General features: G+C 36.5%; 1 protein-coding gene across 2 annotated transcripts in view; it reads right to left on the bottom strand.

The window, feature by feature from the left end:
• Positions 1-7,807: 7,807 nt before the first annotated feature.
• Positions 7,808-19,065, bottom strand: part of LOC123530568 (5'-3' exonuclease PLD3-like) — a 49,188-nt gene continuing 37,930 nt past the window's right edge. For both annotated transcript variants that reach the window (XM_053517185.1, XM_053517191.1), the window contains exons 8-10: positions 18,185-18,356; positions 17,372-17,474; positions 7,808-16,034 (exon numbers count right to left, since the gene is read on the bottom strand). In XM_053517185.1, the coding sequence (XP_053373160.1) occupies positions 15,847-16,034; positions 17,372-17,474; positions 18,185-18,356 (463 nt within the window). In that variant the 3' untranslated portion in view covers positions 7,808-15,846. The remainder of the gene's footprint in view (positions 16,035-17,371; positions 17,475-18,184; positions 18,357-19,065) is intronic.

The raw sequence follows: 19,065 nt of genomic DNA, 5'->3' as shown, positions 1-19,065 counted from the left end.
ACTGGGTCACATGCCTTCAAAATCTAGGTCAGATAATAGAATAACCTTGTGACCTCTCTAGAGGCCACATTTTTCATGGGATCTGTATGAAAGTTGGTCTGAATGTTCACCTTGATGATTTCTAGGCCAAGTTCGAAAGTGGGTCACGTGCCATCAAGAACTAGGTCAGTAGGTCAAATAATACAAAAACCTTGTGACCTCTCTAAAGGTCATATTTTTCATGGGATCTGTATGAAAGTTGGTCTTAATGTTCATTTTGATGATATCTAGGTCAAGTTCGAAACAGGGTCATGTGCGGTCAAAAACTAGGTCAGTAGGTTTAAAAATAGAAAAACCTTGTGACCTCTCTAGAGGCCATACTTGTGAATGGATCTCCACAAAAATTAGTCAGAATGTTCACCTTGATGATACCTAGATCAAGTTTGAAACTGGGTCACGTGCCTTAAAAAACTAGGTCAGTAGGGCAAATAATAAAAAAACCTTGTGACCTCTCTAGAGGCCATACTTTTCATGGGATCTGTATGAAAGTTGGTCTGAATGTTCATTTTGATGATATCTAGGTCAAGTTTGAAACTGGGTCAACTGCAGTCAAAAACTAGGTCAGTAGATCTAAAATTATTAAAATCTTTTGACCTCTCTAGAGGCCATATTTTTCAATGGATCTTCATGAAAAGTGATCTGAATGTTCATCTTGATGATATCTAGGTCGGTTTCGAAACTGGGTCACGTGCGGTCAAAAACTAGGCCAGTAGGTATAAAAATAGAAAAACCTTGTGACCTCTCTAGAGGCCATATTTTTCATGAGATCTTCATGAAAATTAGTGAGAATGTTCACCTTGATGATATCTAGTTAAAATTCAAAACAGGGTCACGTACCTTCGAAAACTAGGTCAATAGGTCAAATAATAGAAAAACCTTGTGACCTCTCTAGAGACCATATTTTTCAATGGATCTTCATGAAAATTGGTCAGCATTTTTATCTTGATAATATCTAGGTCAAGTTCAGAACTGGGTCACATGAGCTCAAAAACTAGGTCACTATGTCAAATAATAGAAAAAACGACGTCATACTCAAAACTGGGTCTTGTGGGAAGAGGTAAGCGATTCAGGACCATCATGGTCCTCTTGTTTTCGAAAATAATACCAAACTCGTAGATAATGGCGATCTTTTTACAATATTTTGTACGGCAGTTCTGATGTCTGCGAAATCATTTCTTTATCCACAGTACCCGAGCAAGTCATTAATACAGGAATTGACCGTAATCATGGTAATTGAAATAATTTTTGAAGTAATCTTTAATAAAATGAAAGAATAATATACAATTGTTGCATAAGGTCATGCTCTCGTTAAGTTTACCGGCTTCTTACACGCCGATTGAAAATTTTCAAAATGGCGGCGGCTTACAATATTATTGATTGACACTGCGGGATATTAACACTACGATTGGCTGAAGTTTGACAGGCCAGTAGGTGGGGTTGACTGGATTTATCGATAATTTAATCTAGAATATGCATCAAGTTTTACAACTTCAGTAAACAGATAATAACTCGCTGAAAAACTCGGCGATTCGGATTTCGCCCAGAGGCGATAATTAGGCGAAGTGGCCGACTTTAAAGCGGCGATATCGCTCAATTCACCTTGTAGGATGATCCCTGACGTTAAGAATTTTTTCGTACCCTGTGAGCTTGAAGAACATTAGTTTCTAAGACAAACAAGAGCAGAAAAAACAGGTCACCGAACTTGTTTTAATTTTATAGTGTATTTTCTTCACCCACTGTTTACGCATTTCTGAAATTTTGTAAAATTGAAAAAATGTTGGTACTTTATAAAACATATAATGTCCTACTTAATCTTATAAGGATTTCAGGTCTTACATGTTAATATGAATATATGGTGATGTCAGTATTATATAAGCATAAATGTCACTAACAGATCTCTTTAATTTTTACATGTTGACATAATTACCCCACCCACTTTATTGTCAATGGAAAAAACGTATTTAGATCTACAAAAAAATTTCTGACAATAAGATTTTCAAAATATTTTGCAGCATTAATGACACACAAAAATGCTTCAAAATGGAAAGAAAAAAAGTTGGGGTTACCATGTAATCTAAGAGATTTATGAAGAAAAAACTATTAAAAAGTGATGAATTTTGATATTTTTTGTTCTTTTTGTTTTAATCTATATTTTCTAGATAATATAAAGTGCCACCTTGAAAACTTTTATTTTATTTATAGCTTAACATTATATGTATCAGTCAGAAAAATATCAAAAACAAACCTGATCTACGTTAATAGATATTTGAAATTACCTACCCCTACCTCATTGTAAATCTTACGTCAATTTTAGGCAAATGCCAGCCAAAAATAAGGGTGAAATTTTTTTTTCGTAAAAAGCATAATATATTTGGTTAAATGGTACATTATTAGCCATATTTTAGTTATTTAGCATTACTTTTAGGCAAACTTGTTAGAAAGCAATATTCGAAGAAACGTTTTTTCAAAATGGCGGATATCCTAAAAAAAAACGCTCGTACATCCTTAACTAACAAAGATATTTCTTTCACCTGGTTCTGGGACGATCTGTGTATGAAAAGAATTGGAACCACTGCCTTACCCTTGCATGATCATAAAAGGCGACTAATAGCGTCTTTAGCACTTGGTTCCGCTGTAACTCTGTGATTCCAGCAGGTATGCAAATTTTGATTCCATTCCTCATGATTTTATTTCGATGTAAATGAGATGTGAAACCAAAATTTGTAGTCCTGTTTGCCGCCATATAACCTATACTGTTTTGATGCACCGTAAAACCCAAATAAATAAATTCAAACTTGAAACACTTGGTCACCATCAAAAGCTGACTCTGTACAGCCACCATCAAAAGCTGACTCTGTACAGCAAGAAACATAACTCCATCCTGCTTTTTGCAAGAATTATGGCCCCTTTTGGTCGTGGAAAATATCAGATTTCTTGGTTAAGTTTTGTGTTTAGGTCAACTTTTCTCCTCAACAGTCAAAGCTTTTGCTTTAAAATTTGGAGCAATCATTCGCCATTAAAAGCTGACTATGAACAGCAAGTACCATAACTCTACATTGCTTTTTGCAAGAAATATGGCCCCTTTTAGACTTGACAAGGCAGTCTGAACGACAGCTAAATTCCCCGCCACTGCTATGGATAGTGAAAGGGTAAACCTTTGATTTTAGCTGTGACCTTGACCTGACATGGCTGACTCATGAATTCTGCACAATGTCTTGATGAGGTGATCATTTGACCCAAGTTTCATGAAAATCCTTCAAGGGGTTTAGGAGATACAGAGCTGAAACCTTTGACCTTCAGTTGTGACCTTGACCTTGAGTTGACATGGCTGACTCATGAGTTCTTTATGAGGTGATCATTTGACCCAAGTTTGATGAAAATCCTTCAAGGGGTTTAGTAGATACAGAGTGGACACCAAATGGAAGGCTCAAACCTTCTACCCTTAGTTGTGACCTTGACCTTAAGCTGGCATGGTTGACTCATAATTTCTGCACATCATTCTGATGAGGTAATCGTTTGACCCAAGTTTTATAAAATTCCTTCAAGGGGTTTAGGAGATACAGAGCGGACACGAAATGGAAGGCTCAAACCTTTGACCTTCAGTTGTGACCTTGACATTGAGCTGACATGGCTGACTCATAAGTTCTGCACATCGCCTTGATGAGGTGATTGTTTGACCAAAGTTTGATGAAAATTCTTCAAGGTGTTTAGGAGATATAGAGCGGACACAAAATGGAAGGCTCAAACCTTTGACCCTAAGTTGTGACCTTGACCTTGAGCCGGCATGACTGACTCATGGGTTCTGCACATCGTCTTGATGAGGTGATCATTTGACCCAAGTTTTATAAAATTCCTTCAAGGGGTTGAAGAGATATAGAGCGGACACAAAATGGAAGGCTCAAACCTTTGACCCTGAGTTGTGACCTTGACCTTGAGCTGGCATGGCTGACTCATGGGTTCTGCACATCGTCTTGATGACGTGATCATTTGACCCAAGTTTTATAAAATTCCTTCAAGGGGTTTAGGAGATATAGAGCGGACACAAAATGGCAGGCTCAAACCTTTGACCTTCAGTTGTGACCTTGACCTTGAACCGACAAGGCTGACTCATGGGTTCTGCACATCTCTCGATGAGGTGATCATTTGACCCAAGTTTGATGAAAATCCATCAAGGGGTTTAGGAGATATGGAGCGGACACGAAAGTGTTACAGACGGACGAAAGGACGGAGGCAGACCATTCCTATAATCCCTCTGCCACGGCGGGGGATTAAAAAACCATGGGTAGGACAATATTTCTATTATGCAGAGACAAAAAATTAGACGAGCGTCTGCACCCACAAGGTGGTGTTCTTTTTATATGCATAAGAATGAGAAAGCAGCATCCATTGAAGTGTTATCTTGCACTATTCTCCTAACTATTGAATGAATATGGTGACTAGCAGTCAGCAGAGGGTGTAGAATCCTTTCGTGCAAGTACCGGTAAGCCAGTCGACCGGCTTACAGAAGGTTGCTGCTTACACATAGGTGCCCGTACAGCAGATGGGCATCTGTGGTCTTCACCTTCAAAAGGGGGTTAAAATGCTGTTTGACCTATGTGTTAGTGTTTAAACCTAACAAAAATTCTGGAAGAGTTGCCCATATGTGTTACCAGTGGTTACTATAAATCTGATTAAATCGGTCACTGGCACCAGACCAGAAAGAAAATAACTCTGTACATGTTGTACCCTACCCCTGGGTATACTACAAGAACTATGGTCATGAACAGGAAAATGTACTAACCCATTTGAATCGTGCATTTCATGCCTAAATTGCACAGTTTGGTATATGTGTACTATGGATAATGAAAAAGTGGTAATTTATCTTCTATTGTGTACCATCACGTTACCTCAATATTTCTTATCTTAGAATAATAATGCATAGTTTATTGTTTTTTCAACATTTCAGAAAAACTTCCCTGGTCTACATCACAAAACTATTCTTATTGGTTGATGTGCAAATGTATGTTATTCGTCATTTAACTACACAATCATGTATGCTGAAATGTGTATTATGCAGCATAAATGTGCAATATGAATTAAATAAACAGTACAGAAATATACCAATGTACGACTTCAAACTCTATATCATTTCTCAAACGAATTTCATTCATCATTTTGAATTTTATTGTAAAACTGAAAATTTTGCATTCTGTTTTTGTAAACAAATTTTGCATTCTGTTTTTGTTTGTTTACATTTCGCTTAACATGTGCACACAGCTGTGACCTCTAGACCGAATGTTCATTAGGGAAGTTCACGAAAGTTTTTTTTCTGCAACATAGATGTAAGCATGAAATATGTAGAGTATCTTTGCAATATGAAATATTGAGACAATGTAATTGGTGCACACTGGAAGATAGATTACTGCTTATTAAATATACTTGGTACCCATTCACCGAACTGCACGTTTTAGGTGAGAAATGTAGGATTGAAAGGGGTTAGTGCACTTTCCCATTCATGACCATGGTTGTTATAGTATACATAGGGGTAGGGTATCACATGTACAAAGGCGTTTTCTTTCTGGTCTGGTGCCAGTGGATTGAATACACACAAATGTAGCTGCCTGATTCATCTATCGGTTTATAGCTTAACAATCCAACTTATCTCAAACAGATTTCGACCCTATCAGTGGTGGAGCTTAACCATTTATGACCTAGAGGTAATTAATACAGATTTCCAAGTTTGGAAGTTTAAGGGCTATTCTTTGTTAAACAAAATTATAGCAACTTCTGTAAGACAAATAAAGCTGTGTCTTGTAGACACAAAGTTTCTTTGCAGAATTCCGACAAAATTAATGCGGAATACCCTATGTTCAGTGATACAACAGAAAAATATAACAAGTTTTATTTATAATACACAGAACAATTAGAAATTTAGAAATTTTACAGAAAGTATTGAAGTGATGAAATATTTTTTTCTGCAAAATTTTGTGGCCACTTTAGTAAACCATTCAGATGAATCTGAGAAGGGCAAACTCTAGCAGGTCCTATCCTTATATGACTTTTATAAAATTTCAAGACAACATATGCATTTGCAACAGACTGCTCTCTGGTTGTACTCAACAGTGTTCTGTGCCTACAGTTCATTCAAGCAAGCACCATCTTTGTATGCCGTGCACTTGCACAGTAGAATCAAAGCCATGAGATGTCTGGTGGTTGCGGGTTTTGCTAGAGTTATTTTCATTTTAAATGCCAATCTATAAATATATAGATGTATAAGAAACAAATACTAATGTGCCTCATATCTAAGATAAACTCTGCCTGACCTTACATGAACAGCTGGAAGTCAGTGATGTAACCATGGGCTGGAATACCCAATCATTGACAGATCTTATATAATCTAAATGGCCAGTGTGAATGGATAGAGGATGAATAAGAACTACTTGATCATTGATAATTCATCCGCATTGTTCATGAATGGGACTACTTTGTGTAGCACATGAACACATTCCTTTGGATGTGATTTGGAATCAAACAAATATGCTACATGATTGTCAGAAGTACACTTAACTTTGGTAGAGGGATAAACCTGCAACCAAAAATGCAGTGGTTTGTGATAACAAAAATAATGTACATCTCAAATCTAGCATTTTGAAGCAGTCTTGAGATTTAAAATATTACTGAGTGTTGGGTTATCAGCATTTTATCTGGTTATACCTCCACCAAACATGTTGGGGGGTGGGGGGCTACATAGGAGTCAGTTTTGTGGTGTCACATCGCGTCCCCTTGCATCGCGTCCTGAAATCTATATCTCATTTATTACTAAATGGATTCGATTCAAACTTAAAATAGATGTTCCACCTTCTCACTCACATCATGTGATACAAGGTGCATAACTCAGACACCAATTTTTCATGAGTTATGCCCCCTTTTACTTAGAATTTAAGGTTAATTTTGATGCATTTTCCCTAGTTCTCAGTTATTACTAAATAGATTTGATTCAAACTTAATATAGATGTTCCACCTTATCACCCACATCATGTGACACAAGGTGCATAACTCTAACGCCAATTTTTCATGAATTATCCCTCTTTTACTTAGAATTTAAGGTTAATTTTGATGCATTTTCACTATATCTCAGTTATTACAAAATGTATTTGTTTCAAACTTAAAAAAGTTGTGCTACATCATCACCCACATCATATGACTCAAGGTGCATAACTCTTGCACCAATATTTCCTGAATTATGCACCCTTTTTGCTTAGAATTATACTTTTTAGTGTTCTGATACACTTTATCTGTACCTCTTATTATTTGATATTTTTTAACACAGACTCAAGCTATTGTGCAATATTCATCCACCATTGGAGTCATTAAACATTCCAGTGACAGTTCTTGACAGATTTAAATGATTTTGGTACACAGGTGTGACATCATAAAATACAGGTAAAGTTTGACTTGATCTACAAACCACCAATTTTATATGTAGTTATGGCCCCTTTCCAACTTAAAATATGTCAAACTCAAGATTGCCGGACAATAACTCGGGAAAGGCTTGACAGATTTAGATAAATTCTGGTACACAAGTGTAATGTCAAAAAATACAGGTCAAGTTCGATTTAAATTGCACATTCTTGTGGCCATGTCTTTCTTATGGCTGCCATTCTTCTGTGACAAGACCGTATTGTGGGGTATTCATCACTCCTGTGACAGTTCTAGTTTTATCTAGAAGTCAGCCCTTTGCCTGAAATCTCAAGGATTACAGGAACAATTAATTAATGAAAAGAATATCAAAAGTGTAAAAATATTTTAATTCAATGAAAATACAATATCTACAAAAATTAGTAGTTAATGTGCAATACAAATGTTCAATACAGATGTGCAATACAGATTAACACAATTCAAGTTAAACCTGCAAAAGACATTTTACCTTTCAGAAATGGGTTTTACAGCACACCAAAACATTATATGTTACATGGCACAAAACCTGACTAAAAAGTTTGGTTCCATATCTTATTTACAACAAAATATTAGATATGGAATGAAAACCTGTATAGCTGCTGGAATCGCGGAGATGCAGTATAACCATGAGTTCAGACCCTATTAGTCATATTCTACGATCATGCAAAAGTAAGACGGTTTATACACAAGTTGTCACAGAACCACATTTGACATGCAAACAATGAACCAACACTACAAGACTTTACACTAAATGGATGGTTTATCTACTTCTCTTTGACCACATAGTAGTCCTTTTACTGATGACCTAAACACTTGTAATGTTAGCTTCACTAAAAAATAACACTACGTACAGTACAGTATCAGGTTTGTTGAGTCATGGTCACTTGATATAAAAACAATCCTGAGAAAAAGAAATTATGCACAAGGTTGAGATTAGTTTTAAATGACTAGATATTCAATTTTCCGGATCAACAGCTCATTTCATTTTCCATACCATACCAGTCAAACATTTTGAAGTGCTGAAACTGCTGAACAAATACATACAGCACTTGTGAAAAGCAAACTTACTTGAAATCTGCATGTCTGCAATAAACCCGAAAACTGATACAACCACCAAACATCATTATTCTATCAAAAACAGGATCAACTAACTCAATATTCTGATTAAGCTGAAAAATAAAAATAAATTTCCACAGTGTTACAATATCATCTGACATAGAGATCATTTCTATATACAAGAGGGCCATAATGGCCCTATATTGCTCACCTGTTATCATTGCACTTAAGGACAAGAAAGTCAAAAAATCATAATCAAGATCAATCAAAAGAATTATGAGAAAATAAAGTTGAAATTTACTTGAAGTTACTTCAAATAAAATTATTTTCAAATCAGGCCAGTAGTTTCATACTAAAAGTTTTCTGTATAGCCATATTGGAAAATGAGCCCCTCCCCCAAGCAGCCACTTTTTCAATATACACACAAAACAAAGTCATATGACCTTTGACCCCTAAGTGTGACCTTGACCTTGAAGTGAGCCATCCGAAACATGCCCTCTGCACGTCGTTTCCATGAGGTGAACATTTGTGTCAGGTTTCTTTGAAATCCTTCAAGGGGTTCAAGAGTTACAGGGCGGAAGGAAAATTGCTAACAAACAGACAGACATACAGACGGACATCGAGGCGATAACATAAGTCCCTTTGGGCGTATAAAAAGCAATCAAGATCTTATGGTGATACAAGTTGTGTTCAAGTTTGGTTAAAATCAAATCATAAATGAAGCTGCTATTATGCAGACAAGGTCAAAATAGCTAATTTTGGCCCTTTTAGGTGCCATAACTCTGGAACCCATTATGGGATCTGGCCAGTTCAAGAAAGGAACCAAGAGTCTTATGGTGACCCAAGTTTTGTGCAAGTTTGATTAAATTCAAATCATAAATGAAGCTGCTATTGTGCAGACAAGGTCAAAATAGCTAATTCTGGCCCTATCAGGGGCTGTAACTCTGGAACCCATAAAGGAATCTGGCCAGTTCAAGAAAGGACCCAAGATCTTGTGGTGATACAAGTTGTGTGCAAGTTTGGTTCAAATCAAATCATAAATGAAACTGCTATTATGCAGACAAGGTCAAAATAGCTAATTTTGGCCCTTTTAGGTGCCATAACTCTGGAACCCATTATGGGATCTGGCCAGTTCAAGAAAGGAACCAAGAGTCTTATGGTGACCCAAGTTTTGTGCAAGTTTGATTAAATTCAAATCATAAATGAAGCTGCTATTGTGCAGACAAGGTCAAAATAGCTAATTCTGGCCCTATCAGGGGCCGTAACTCTGGAACCCATAAAGGAATCTGGCCAGTTCAAGAAAGGACCCAAGATCTTGTGGTGATACAAGTTGTGTGCAAGTTTGGTTCAAATCAAATCATAAATGAAACTGCTATTGTGCAGACAAGGTCAAAATAGCTAATTTTGGCCCTTTCAGGGACATAACTCTGGAACACATTATGGGATCTGGCCAGTTCAAGAAAGGAACCAAGATCTTATGGTGACACAAGTTTTGTGCAATTTTGGTTAAATTCAAATCATAAATGAAGCTGCTATTGTGCAGACAAGGTCAAAATAGCTAATTCTGGCTCTATCAGGGGCCATAACTCTGGAACCCATAATGGAATCTGGCCAGATCAAGAAAAGAACCATGATCTTGTGGTGATACAAGTTGTGTGCAAGTATGGTTCAAATCAAATCATAAATGAAGCTGCTATTATGCGGACAAGGTCAAAATAGCTAATTTTGGCCCTTTCAGGGGCCATAACTCTGGAACCCATTATGGGATCTGGCCGGTTCAAGAAAGGAACTGAGATCTTATGGTGATACAAGTTTTGTGCAAGTTTTATTAAATTCAAATCATAAATAAAGCTGCTATTTTGCAGACAAGGTCAAAATAGCTAATTCTGGCCTTTTCAGGGGCCGTAACTCTGGAACCCATAATGGGATGATTTGGCAAGTTCAAGAAAGGAACCAAAATCTTATGGTGATACAAGTTGTGTGCAAGTTTGGTTAAAATAAAATCATAAATGAAACCACTATCATGCAGACAAGAAATTGTTGACGGACGGACGGATTGAGGACGGACGAAGGGTGATCACAAAAGCTCACCTTGTCACAATGTGACAGGTGAGCTAAAAATACAGACAATATGTACTTTTATATAACGTAAATAAACAGTTTTATTCTTACTTTTATTTACAATATCTAATGAAGAACAACATCTTTGATAATTCGAACAATTCTGACAGCTCTTGAGACTGTTTTTGAGTGATTTGCTTAACCCTTACCTGCTAGATTTCTATAATGAACTTGTCTATCAACTTGAACAGTACCATTAACTGTAACATAACAAGGGGTGCTTACCAAAATGTTACTGACTGAATGGCAAACAGTGCAGACCATGATCAGACTGCACAGATCTTGATCTGCACTGGTTGCAAAGGCAGAATCACTTGCTGCCAGCAGGCCAAGGGTTAATATTTGCATTTAAAGAAACTTAAACTGACTATTCTATGAAGAGTGAGTTATCCATGTTCAATTTTCAAGTCACAATGTTCATGATATGATATCACGGTATGAGCCTGTCTACATTAATGACAGATAACTTTACAAATTCTCTTGCTATATATAAGAATTGCTGAGTGTGAGGTGTAGAATATCTTTAATGTTATTGTGTTCAAACAAGAAGTCCTTATCATTAAATTTGTTTATTTTTGATGTCTTGGTTCTTTTGATTGATATCGTAAACAAGAAAGATTTACTGGCTTAACTCTTACCCTGCTAAATTTCTATAATGAAATTATCTGTCTTCATATTTCAACAGTAATATTAACTGTAAAAGGGGTGCTTACCAAAAAAGATACCGACTGAATGGCGAACAGTGCAGATCATGATCAGACTGCATGGATGTGCAGGCTGATCAGGATCTACACTGTTCGCAAAGGTAGAAATAATCGTGTCCAGGGCAATAAGGGTAAACATTTCAGATGTATACATTGAACACACACACATACAATAAATATAAGCTGACAAATCATGTCACACATACACATCTAGCACTTCTGAACTCACTCTTACATGCTTAAAAATACATTTTATCACATGATTGATATCTTTGAGTGAGATAAAGCCATTATATAATTTGTAATTGCACTAGTGTAATAGAGATTAAATGCTAACATTGTTTTTAGTATAAGTCCATACAAAAACCCTTACTAGACTGAGATAGGTCAGAATACACCTCAAAATTGGATGTAACATCCATGTTGTACTACAGAAAAGTGGTCTCGATTTTTCCCTACGACTAGTAATGTAGTAATGAAAAAGTTACAATATAAGCTCTTTATAGTAACAACAAAGGGAAGTAATTCTAAAGCAGGGACCTGTGCATGACACTCTGTCTCATGATGGTGTACAATTGTGCCAAGTTACATCAAAGTCCCTCCATGCATGAAGAAGAAATGCTCCGGACAGTCATTCTTGTATCTGACCTCTGGCCTCTAAGTGTGACCTTGACCTTAGACCTAGGGACCTGGTTCTTGTGCATGACACTTCGTCTGATGATGGTGAACAATTGTGCCAAGCTACACCAAAATCCCTCCATGCATGAAGAAGATATCATTCTTGAACTTGACCTCTAAGTGTGACCTTGACCTTAGACCTAGGGACCTGGTTCTTGCACATGACACTCCGGTCTCATTATGGTGAACAATTGTGCCAAGTTTTATTAAAATCCCTCCATGCATGAAGAAGATATGCTCTGGACAAAGTCTGTGGATGCCGCCCACACGCCAGGGGCGTTCCCATAATACGTCCCGTTTTTCAAATGGGCGTATAAAAAAAGAATAAAAACATTTTGATGTTTCAGTAGGAAAAGCTAATATGTACCCAGTGTGGAAAGACACAGATGAAATGTCATATAATAAAAAGAACGTTCCATCTGTGTCTTTCCACACTGGGTTTATTTAAGTTGTTGAATAAAACTGTAATACGAAAAGACACTTGTGTAATATCCTGTTTATAGATAATCATGATAATGACAATAATAATAATAAACAATTTAACAATGGTAGCTCATAAAGACAAGCATCAAAGAATAAAACAGAGATGCAACTCTTATTTTCCATGAGGGTTTCAAATGTTGACACACGATATAGGCATGTATAATAATTCATGTAATAACTAGAAGATGCTTTTGTAGAAAAGTGCATGTCTCCCCCAATGCATAGTTGAAATAGGCAAGAAGTCAATAGGGGACAGGAGCGGAAGTCGAAGAGACACTGATGGTTGGCTGCAGTAGGGATCATCTACTGGGCATGTCCAATTATCATATGAAGTTTCAACATTCTGGGCCTAGTGGTTCTCAAGTTATGGACTGGAAATGATTCTGGCCCCTGTGACCTTGACCTTTAGCAAAGTGACCCCAAATCAATAGGGGTCATCTACTCTGCATGTCCAATCATCCTATAAAGTTCAAACATTCTGGGTCAAGTAGTTCTCAAGTTATTGATGGGAAATAGTTTTCTATGTTCAAGCCCCTGTGAGCTTGACCTCTGCTCAAATGACCCCTAAAACAATAAGGGTCATCTACTTTGTAAGTCCTATCATCCTATGAAGTTTTATGGTTCTGGGTCAAATGGTTCTCAAGTCATTGATCAGAAACGGTTTTCCATGTTAAGACCCCTGTGACCTTGACCTTTGATCTAGTAGCACCAAAAATGATAGGGGTCATCTACTCTGTAAGTCCTATTTCACTATGAAGTTTGAAGGTTCTTGGTCAAATGGTTCGGAAATGGATTTCCATGTTCTGGCCCCTGTGACCTTGAGCCTTAATAGAGTGACCTGAAAATCCATATGTATCATCTACTCTGCATGTCCAATCATCCTATGAAATTTTTCTACATTCTGGGTCAAGTGGTTCTCAAGTTATTGATCGGAAATGGTTTTCCATGTTCAGGCCCCTGTGACCTTAACCTTTAGGAGAGTGACCCAAAAATCAATAGGGGTCATCTACTCTGCATGTCCAATCATTCTATGAAGGTTCAACATTCTGGGTCAAGTGGTTCTCATCGATTGGAAATGGTTTTATATGTTCAGACCCCTGTGACCTTGACCTTTAATGGAGTGATCCCAAAAACAATAGGGGTTGTCTACTCCATAAGCCCTGCCATCTTATGAAGTTTGAAGATTCTAGGTCAAATCGTTCTTGTTACTGATCAGAAATGAAATGTGATGGCTCTAGGTCAAATTGTTCTCGTTATTGATCGGAAATGTAATGTGACGGACAGACGTTTAGGGCAAAAACAATATGTTTCCCCAATGGGGGTGGGGGGAGATAGACACAATTATATTTTATACTTCAGCTTCTCCCTGGTGTGTCATTATTAGAAAAAAACAATCCCAGTATTTCTGTGTCAGTCATCACAGGTTTAACATATTGCAGAGAGGAGCTGTAGTAGACTTCTGGTATGCGAGACTATGTGCAGGGTTTGAAACTAAAGCTAGTGCCAGACTAGTGGATTTCAACTCGGACAAGTGAAGTCAAAAAGGTCTAGTGCATTCAGACTTTTACAATTTTTATTCCATCTATTACAAAATTGTCAAATAACTTAATTTCTGATTACGTGTGTCATTTATGTCAAACATTAATGCATAATTATAAGGACATGTCTGTGAGGACATCATTCTGTAACTGGCCATAAAAACATTTGAATTCAAAGAATATATTCCTAAGAACTACCAGTCTCCTGTCACACATAACTCCTTTAAGTCGACAGTCCTGACGACAAGCATAGAAAAAAGATCATTTATAACCCTGAGTTAGTCACTGCAAGATGTATGTTCACTAGTATAGCACTGACACTGAATATTAAAATGAAATAAATATTTTGTACAAACAAGAAACATGAAAAATAGCACCATTTACAATATGCAAAATCTTTGTCAAAATCTTCATTCCAATCAGACTGAACTGAGTAATTTATATTGTTTGAGAACAATCAAAACTAGAGTTGTCACAGGAGTGACGAATTATACCCCCACAATATGGCCTTGTCACAGAACTAAGCCAATGTCAAAGCCGAACTTGCTTGACCTTTGACCTACTGACCACAAAATAAATAGAGGTCATCTGCTAGTCATGATCAACCTCCCTATGAAGTTTCATGATCCTCTGCCCAAGTGTTCTCAAGTTATTGTCCTTAGAAGGTTTAAATGACCTTTGACCTTTGAAACTCAAAATCAATATGGGTCATCTACTTGATATGACCAACCTCCAGATTAAGTTTCCTGATCCTAGTCCCAAGCCTTCTCAAGTTATTGTCCGAAAACTGTTTAAATGTTCCGGGTCACTGTGACCTTGACCTGTGACCTACTGACCTCAAAAGCATAAGGGGTCATCTGCTAGTCATAACCAACCTCCCTATCAATTTTCATGATCCTAGGCCCAAGCATTCTCAAGTTATCATCCGGAAACCATTAAACTGTTCCAAGTCACTGTGACCTTGACCTTTGCCCTACTGACCTCAAAGTATAACTTGACCTGTATTTCAGGATGTTACACCTGTGTACCAAAATTTATGATCCTAAGCGTTCTCAAGTTATCATCCCGAAACCATTTAACTGTTCCGAGTCACTATGACCTTGACCTTTGACCTACTTACCTCAAAGTATAACTTGACCTGTATTTCATGATGTTATACCAGTGTACCAAAATTTATGATCCTAGGCCCAAGCGTTCTCAAGTTATCATCCGGAAACCATTTAACTGTTCCGAGTCACTGTGACCTTGACCTTTGACCTACAGACCTCAAAGTCAAACTTGACCTGCACTTCAAGATGTTACATCTGTGTACCATAATTTATGATCCTAGGCCCAAGCGTTCTAAAGTTATCATCCGGAAACCATTTAACTGTTCCGAGTCACTGTGACCTTGACCATTGACCTACAGACCGCAAAGTCGAACTTGACCTGCATTTCATGATGTTACACCTGTGTACCAAAATTTATGATCCTAGGCCCAAGTGTTCTCAAGTTATCATCCGGAAACTGTTTAACTGTTCAGGGTCACTGTGACCTTGACCTTTGACCTACTGACCCCAAATTCTAACTTGACCTGTATTTTCTGATGTTACACCTGTGTACCAAAAATTATTTAAATCGGTCAAGCCTTTCATGAGTAATCATCCGTAAACCATGCAAAACCAACGGACCGACCAACCGACAAGCTCACTCCTATATACCCCCCCGCCCAAACTTCGTTTTGTAGGGGTATAATTAGTTTGATTACTCTCATTAAAAAGCACAGAAATTTCTACATTTTCTGACTGGTTTTATATAGATTGAGATAGTGTGGTGTTGAAATGGTCTAATGGGAATGCATATTGTGAGTACCAGTCTCTTTCAAATACAGAGGCTAACTGTTTTCTGATGTCGCTCTGGTTGCCTAGGTTACTCCCCTCAATAGCCAGTCCTATACCCCCAGTTGTCCTGAAGTAATCCCCAGACCAGTTAGAGGTACCTGAAATGTGATGAAAAAGAGTTAAACTGAATACAGAATATGTATATCCCCTTCTTAAAGATTTAAAACAAGTTTTCAAAAATGATAATGGTGAGGCTGAATGTGAAATGTTGGGCCTTAAGCTGACTTTACTTCAGTAACTCTACAAAGATAGGTCATTTAAAAGCTTTCTTAATGTCTGGTAAGATTTCTGTTAAGCTTTCTTCATTAGCTTTAAAAACAATAAAGAAATCTACTGCAAAATAACTCCTAACATTCAGACTGATTTGTAAGACTTCATTAAAGACTTGATTTCTAACTTTTACTTGCTGCACACCTTCTTTTTTAAAGAGTTAACTCATCTTGATGTAAACAGACATCTGGGTAAGAAATAATCTTGTCTGGTGTTCATTTAAATTGTAAACATTCTCTTCTTTCACTAAACATTTATTATACCCTTTATATAACCTATTGCTGTATCATTTAAAAGTTGTAAAGTTTTCCTTTAATATACAAGCCTGAAAAGTTAAAAATCTGTCTCAAAATGTGAAACTGGCAATTTCCAAAGCCCTGTCACATTTTACAAAAATAGTAATATGTACAAATATGGTGGGTGGGGTAGTGCCAATAGATACATAGTGGGACACAATTTTGTCATAGTTATATCTTGTTATGGAATCTGGCTACTTGGTTTCACTGGAAGTAAAATGGCCAAGTCACTCCATAAGGTGCAACCAGACAAATATCAAAAACAGTAAAACCTTTATCAGAAAATAAAGCTCTTCTGGTGTGTAAAACCAGTCACCAAAGATCTTGTTTCTTTCTATAAGGTAATTTCTTCATAAATGATCGAAGCAAACTAGACTGAAAAAATAATTGGAGCTTCTTCACAGATCTAAGGTTAAACTCAAAATGTTTAAGATTACCTATATAAGCAGTTTTATCTGTGACCATATCAAGATTACCTATATAAGCAGTTTTATCTGTGACCATATCAAGATTACCTATATAAGCAGTTTTATCTGTGACCATATCAAGATTACCTATATAAGCAGTTTTATCTGTGACTATATCAAGATTACCTATATAAGCAGTTTTATCTGTGACCATATCAAGATTACCTATATAAGCAGTTTTACCTGTGACCATATCAAGATTACCTATATAAGCAGTTTTATCTGTGACCATATCAAGATTACCTATATAAGCAGTTTTACCTGTGACCATAATCAAAGTAGTATTACCTATATAAAGCAGTTTTACTGTGACATATCAAGATTACCTATATAAGCAGTTTTACTGTGACATATCAAGATTACCTATATAAGCAGTTTTACCTGTGACCATATCAAGATTACCTATATAAGCAGTTTTATCTGTGACCATATACTTATTATGGTTTACTCTGGCATATGGAATGTTCTTCTGAGCTTCTGTAAATGCTGGGACCACAAACAATTTCTGAAAGAAAATATCTTGAAGACGTAACATCATGAACATAATATTTATGCAGAATCAATATAAGGCTTCCATCTGTCTTATAATACTGCTTATAAAATTAATTCCAGTAAGTGACGGCCATAAAAGGTATCCCTAAATATACTTCTACTTGAACTCCCTGTTTCTGGTGCTTTTGGATCATGCAGGCAATTTATTTACCTGTACATAAGAATTTTGTTTCAGCAAGTGCTAGGGGGCATCAGGGATGACACACATTTTATACCAGTAAATAAACTCTCACAACAGTCTCAGTTAAACCAAGCCTGCAGATTGTTTTGCTTGGTTGGATTCTATGCTTCAAAACTATCTTATGGATTTTATAAACTATTACTACAGCAGTCTTTAACTGCCATATGGCAACCTTTTAAAGTATCCCAATATTTTGATTTAGTAATTTTTTGGGGGAAATAGAGTCAATTAAATCATCCATATAATAGAGTTCTGCTTATGCAAAAGCTGCATATTTCATAACCTCTCTTGAACAGACTCAGTCATACGGAGATTGATGCTGTTTTGCTTGATTGGTTTCTGTACTAATAACAATCTTCTAACATACTTTAAAAAAATTCAAGTACTTTAACTTTAATGATGTTTAGAAGATATCAATTGTATTTTTTTATAAGGAAATTTTGAAATAACTGTGCAGTAGTTTTTAAATACCAATTACTTACCACTTCTATATTGACCTTCAGAAACTCAGAGTAGTACTTAAGTGACTGTAGTGAGTGTAAATAGATGAACATTTCTGGCCATGTATTGTTCCAATAACTGAAGAGGAGGCGTACTTGTACATGGTTATCGAAAGCTGCTGATCTTATCGCATCATCTATGTCAGGCCAATATCTGTAATATAGAATGGTACAGCATCATCTATGTCAGGCTAATATCTGAAATATAAAAACTTATAGCATCATCAGTGTCAGACCAATATCTGTAATAGAGAATGGTATAGCATCATCTGTGTCTGGTCAATATCTGTAATATAGAATGGTATATCATCATCTATATCAGGCAAATATCTGTAATATAGAATGGTATAGCATCATCTATGTCAGGCCAATATCTGTAATATAGAATGGTAGCGCATCATCGGTGTCAGGCCAATATCTGTAATACAGAATGGTATAGCATCATCTATGTCAGGTCAATATCTGTAATAGAGAATGGTATAGCATCATCTATGTCAGGCTAATATCTGAAATATAAAAACTTATAGCATCATCAGTGTCAGACCAATATCTGTAATATAGAATGGTATAGCATCATCTATGCTAGGTCAATATCTGTAATAGAGAATGGTATAGCATCATCTGTGTCAGGCAAATATCTGTAATATAGAATGGTATAGCATCATCTGTGTCTGGTCAATATCTGTAATAGAGAATGGTATAGCATCATCTATGTCAGGCCAATATCTGTAATAGAGAATGGTATAGCATCATCTGTGTCTGGTCAATATCTGTAATAGAGAATGGTATAGCATCATCTATGTCAGGCAAATATCTGTAATATAGAATGGTATAGCATCATCTATGTCAGGCTAATATCTGTA

This window comes from Mercenaria mercenaria, chromosome 1, assembly GCF_021730395.1.
Source record: "Mercenaria mercenaria strain notata chromosome 1, MADL_Memer_1, whole genome shotgun sequence".
NCBI lineage: Eukaryota > Metazoa > Mollusca > Bivalvia > Venerida > Veneridae > Mercenaria > Mercenaria mercenaria.
Note: the sequence above shows the minus strand (reverse complement) of the source record. Positions and strands in the feature narration are given on the sequence as shown.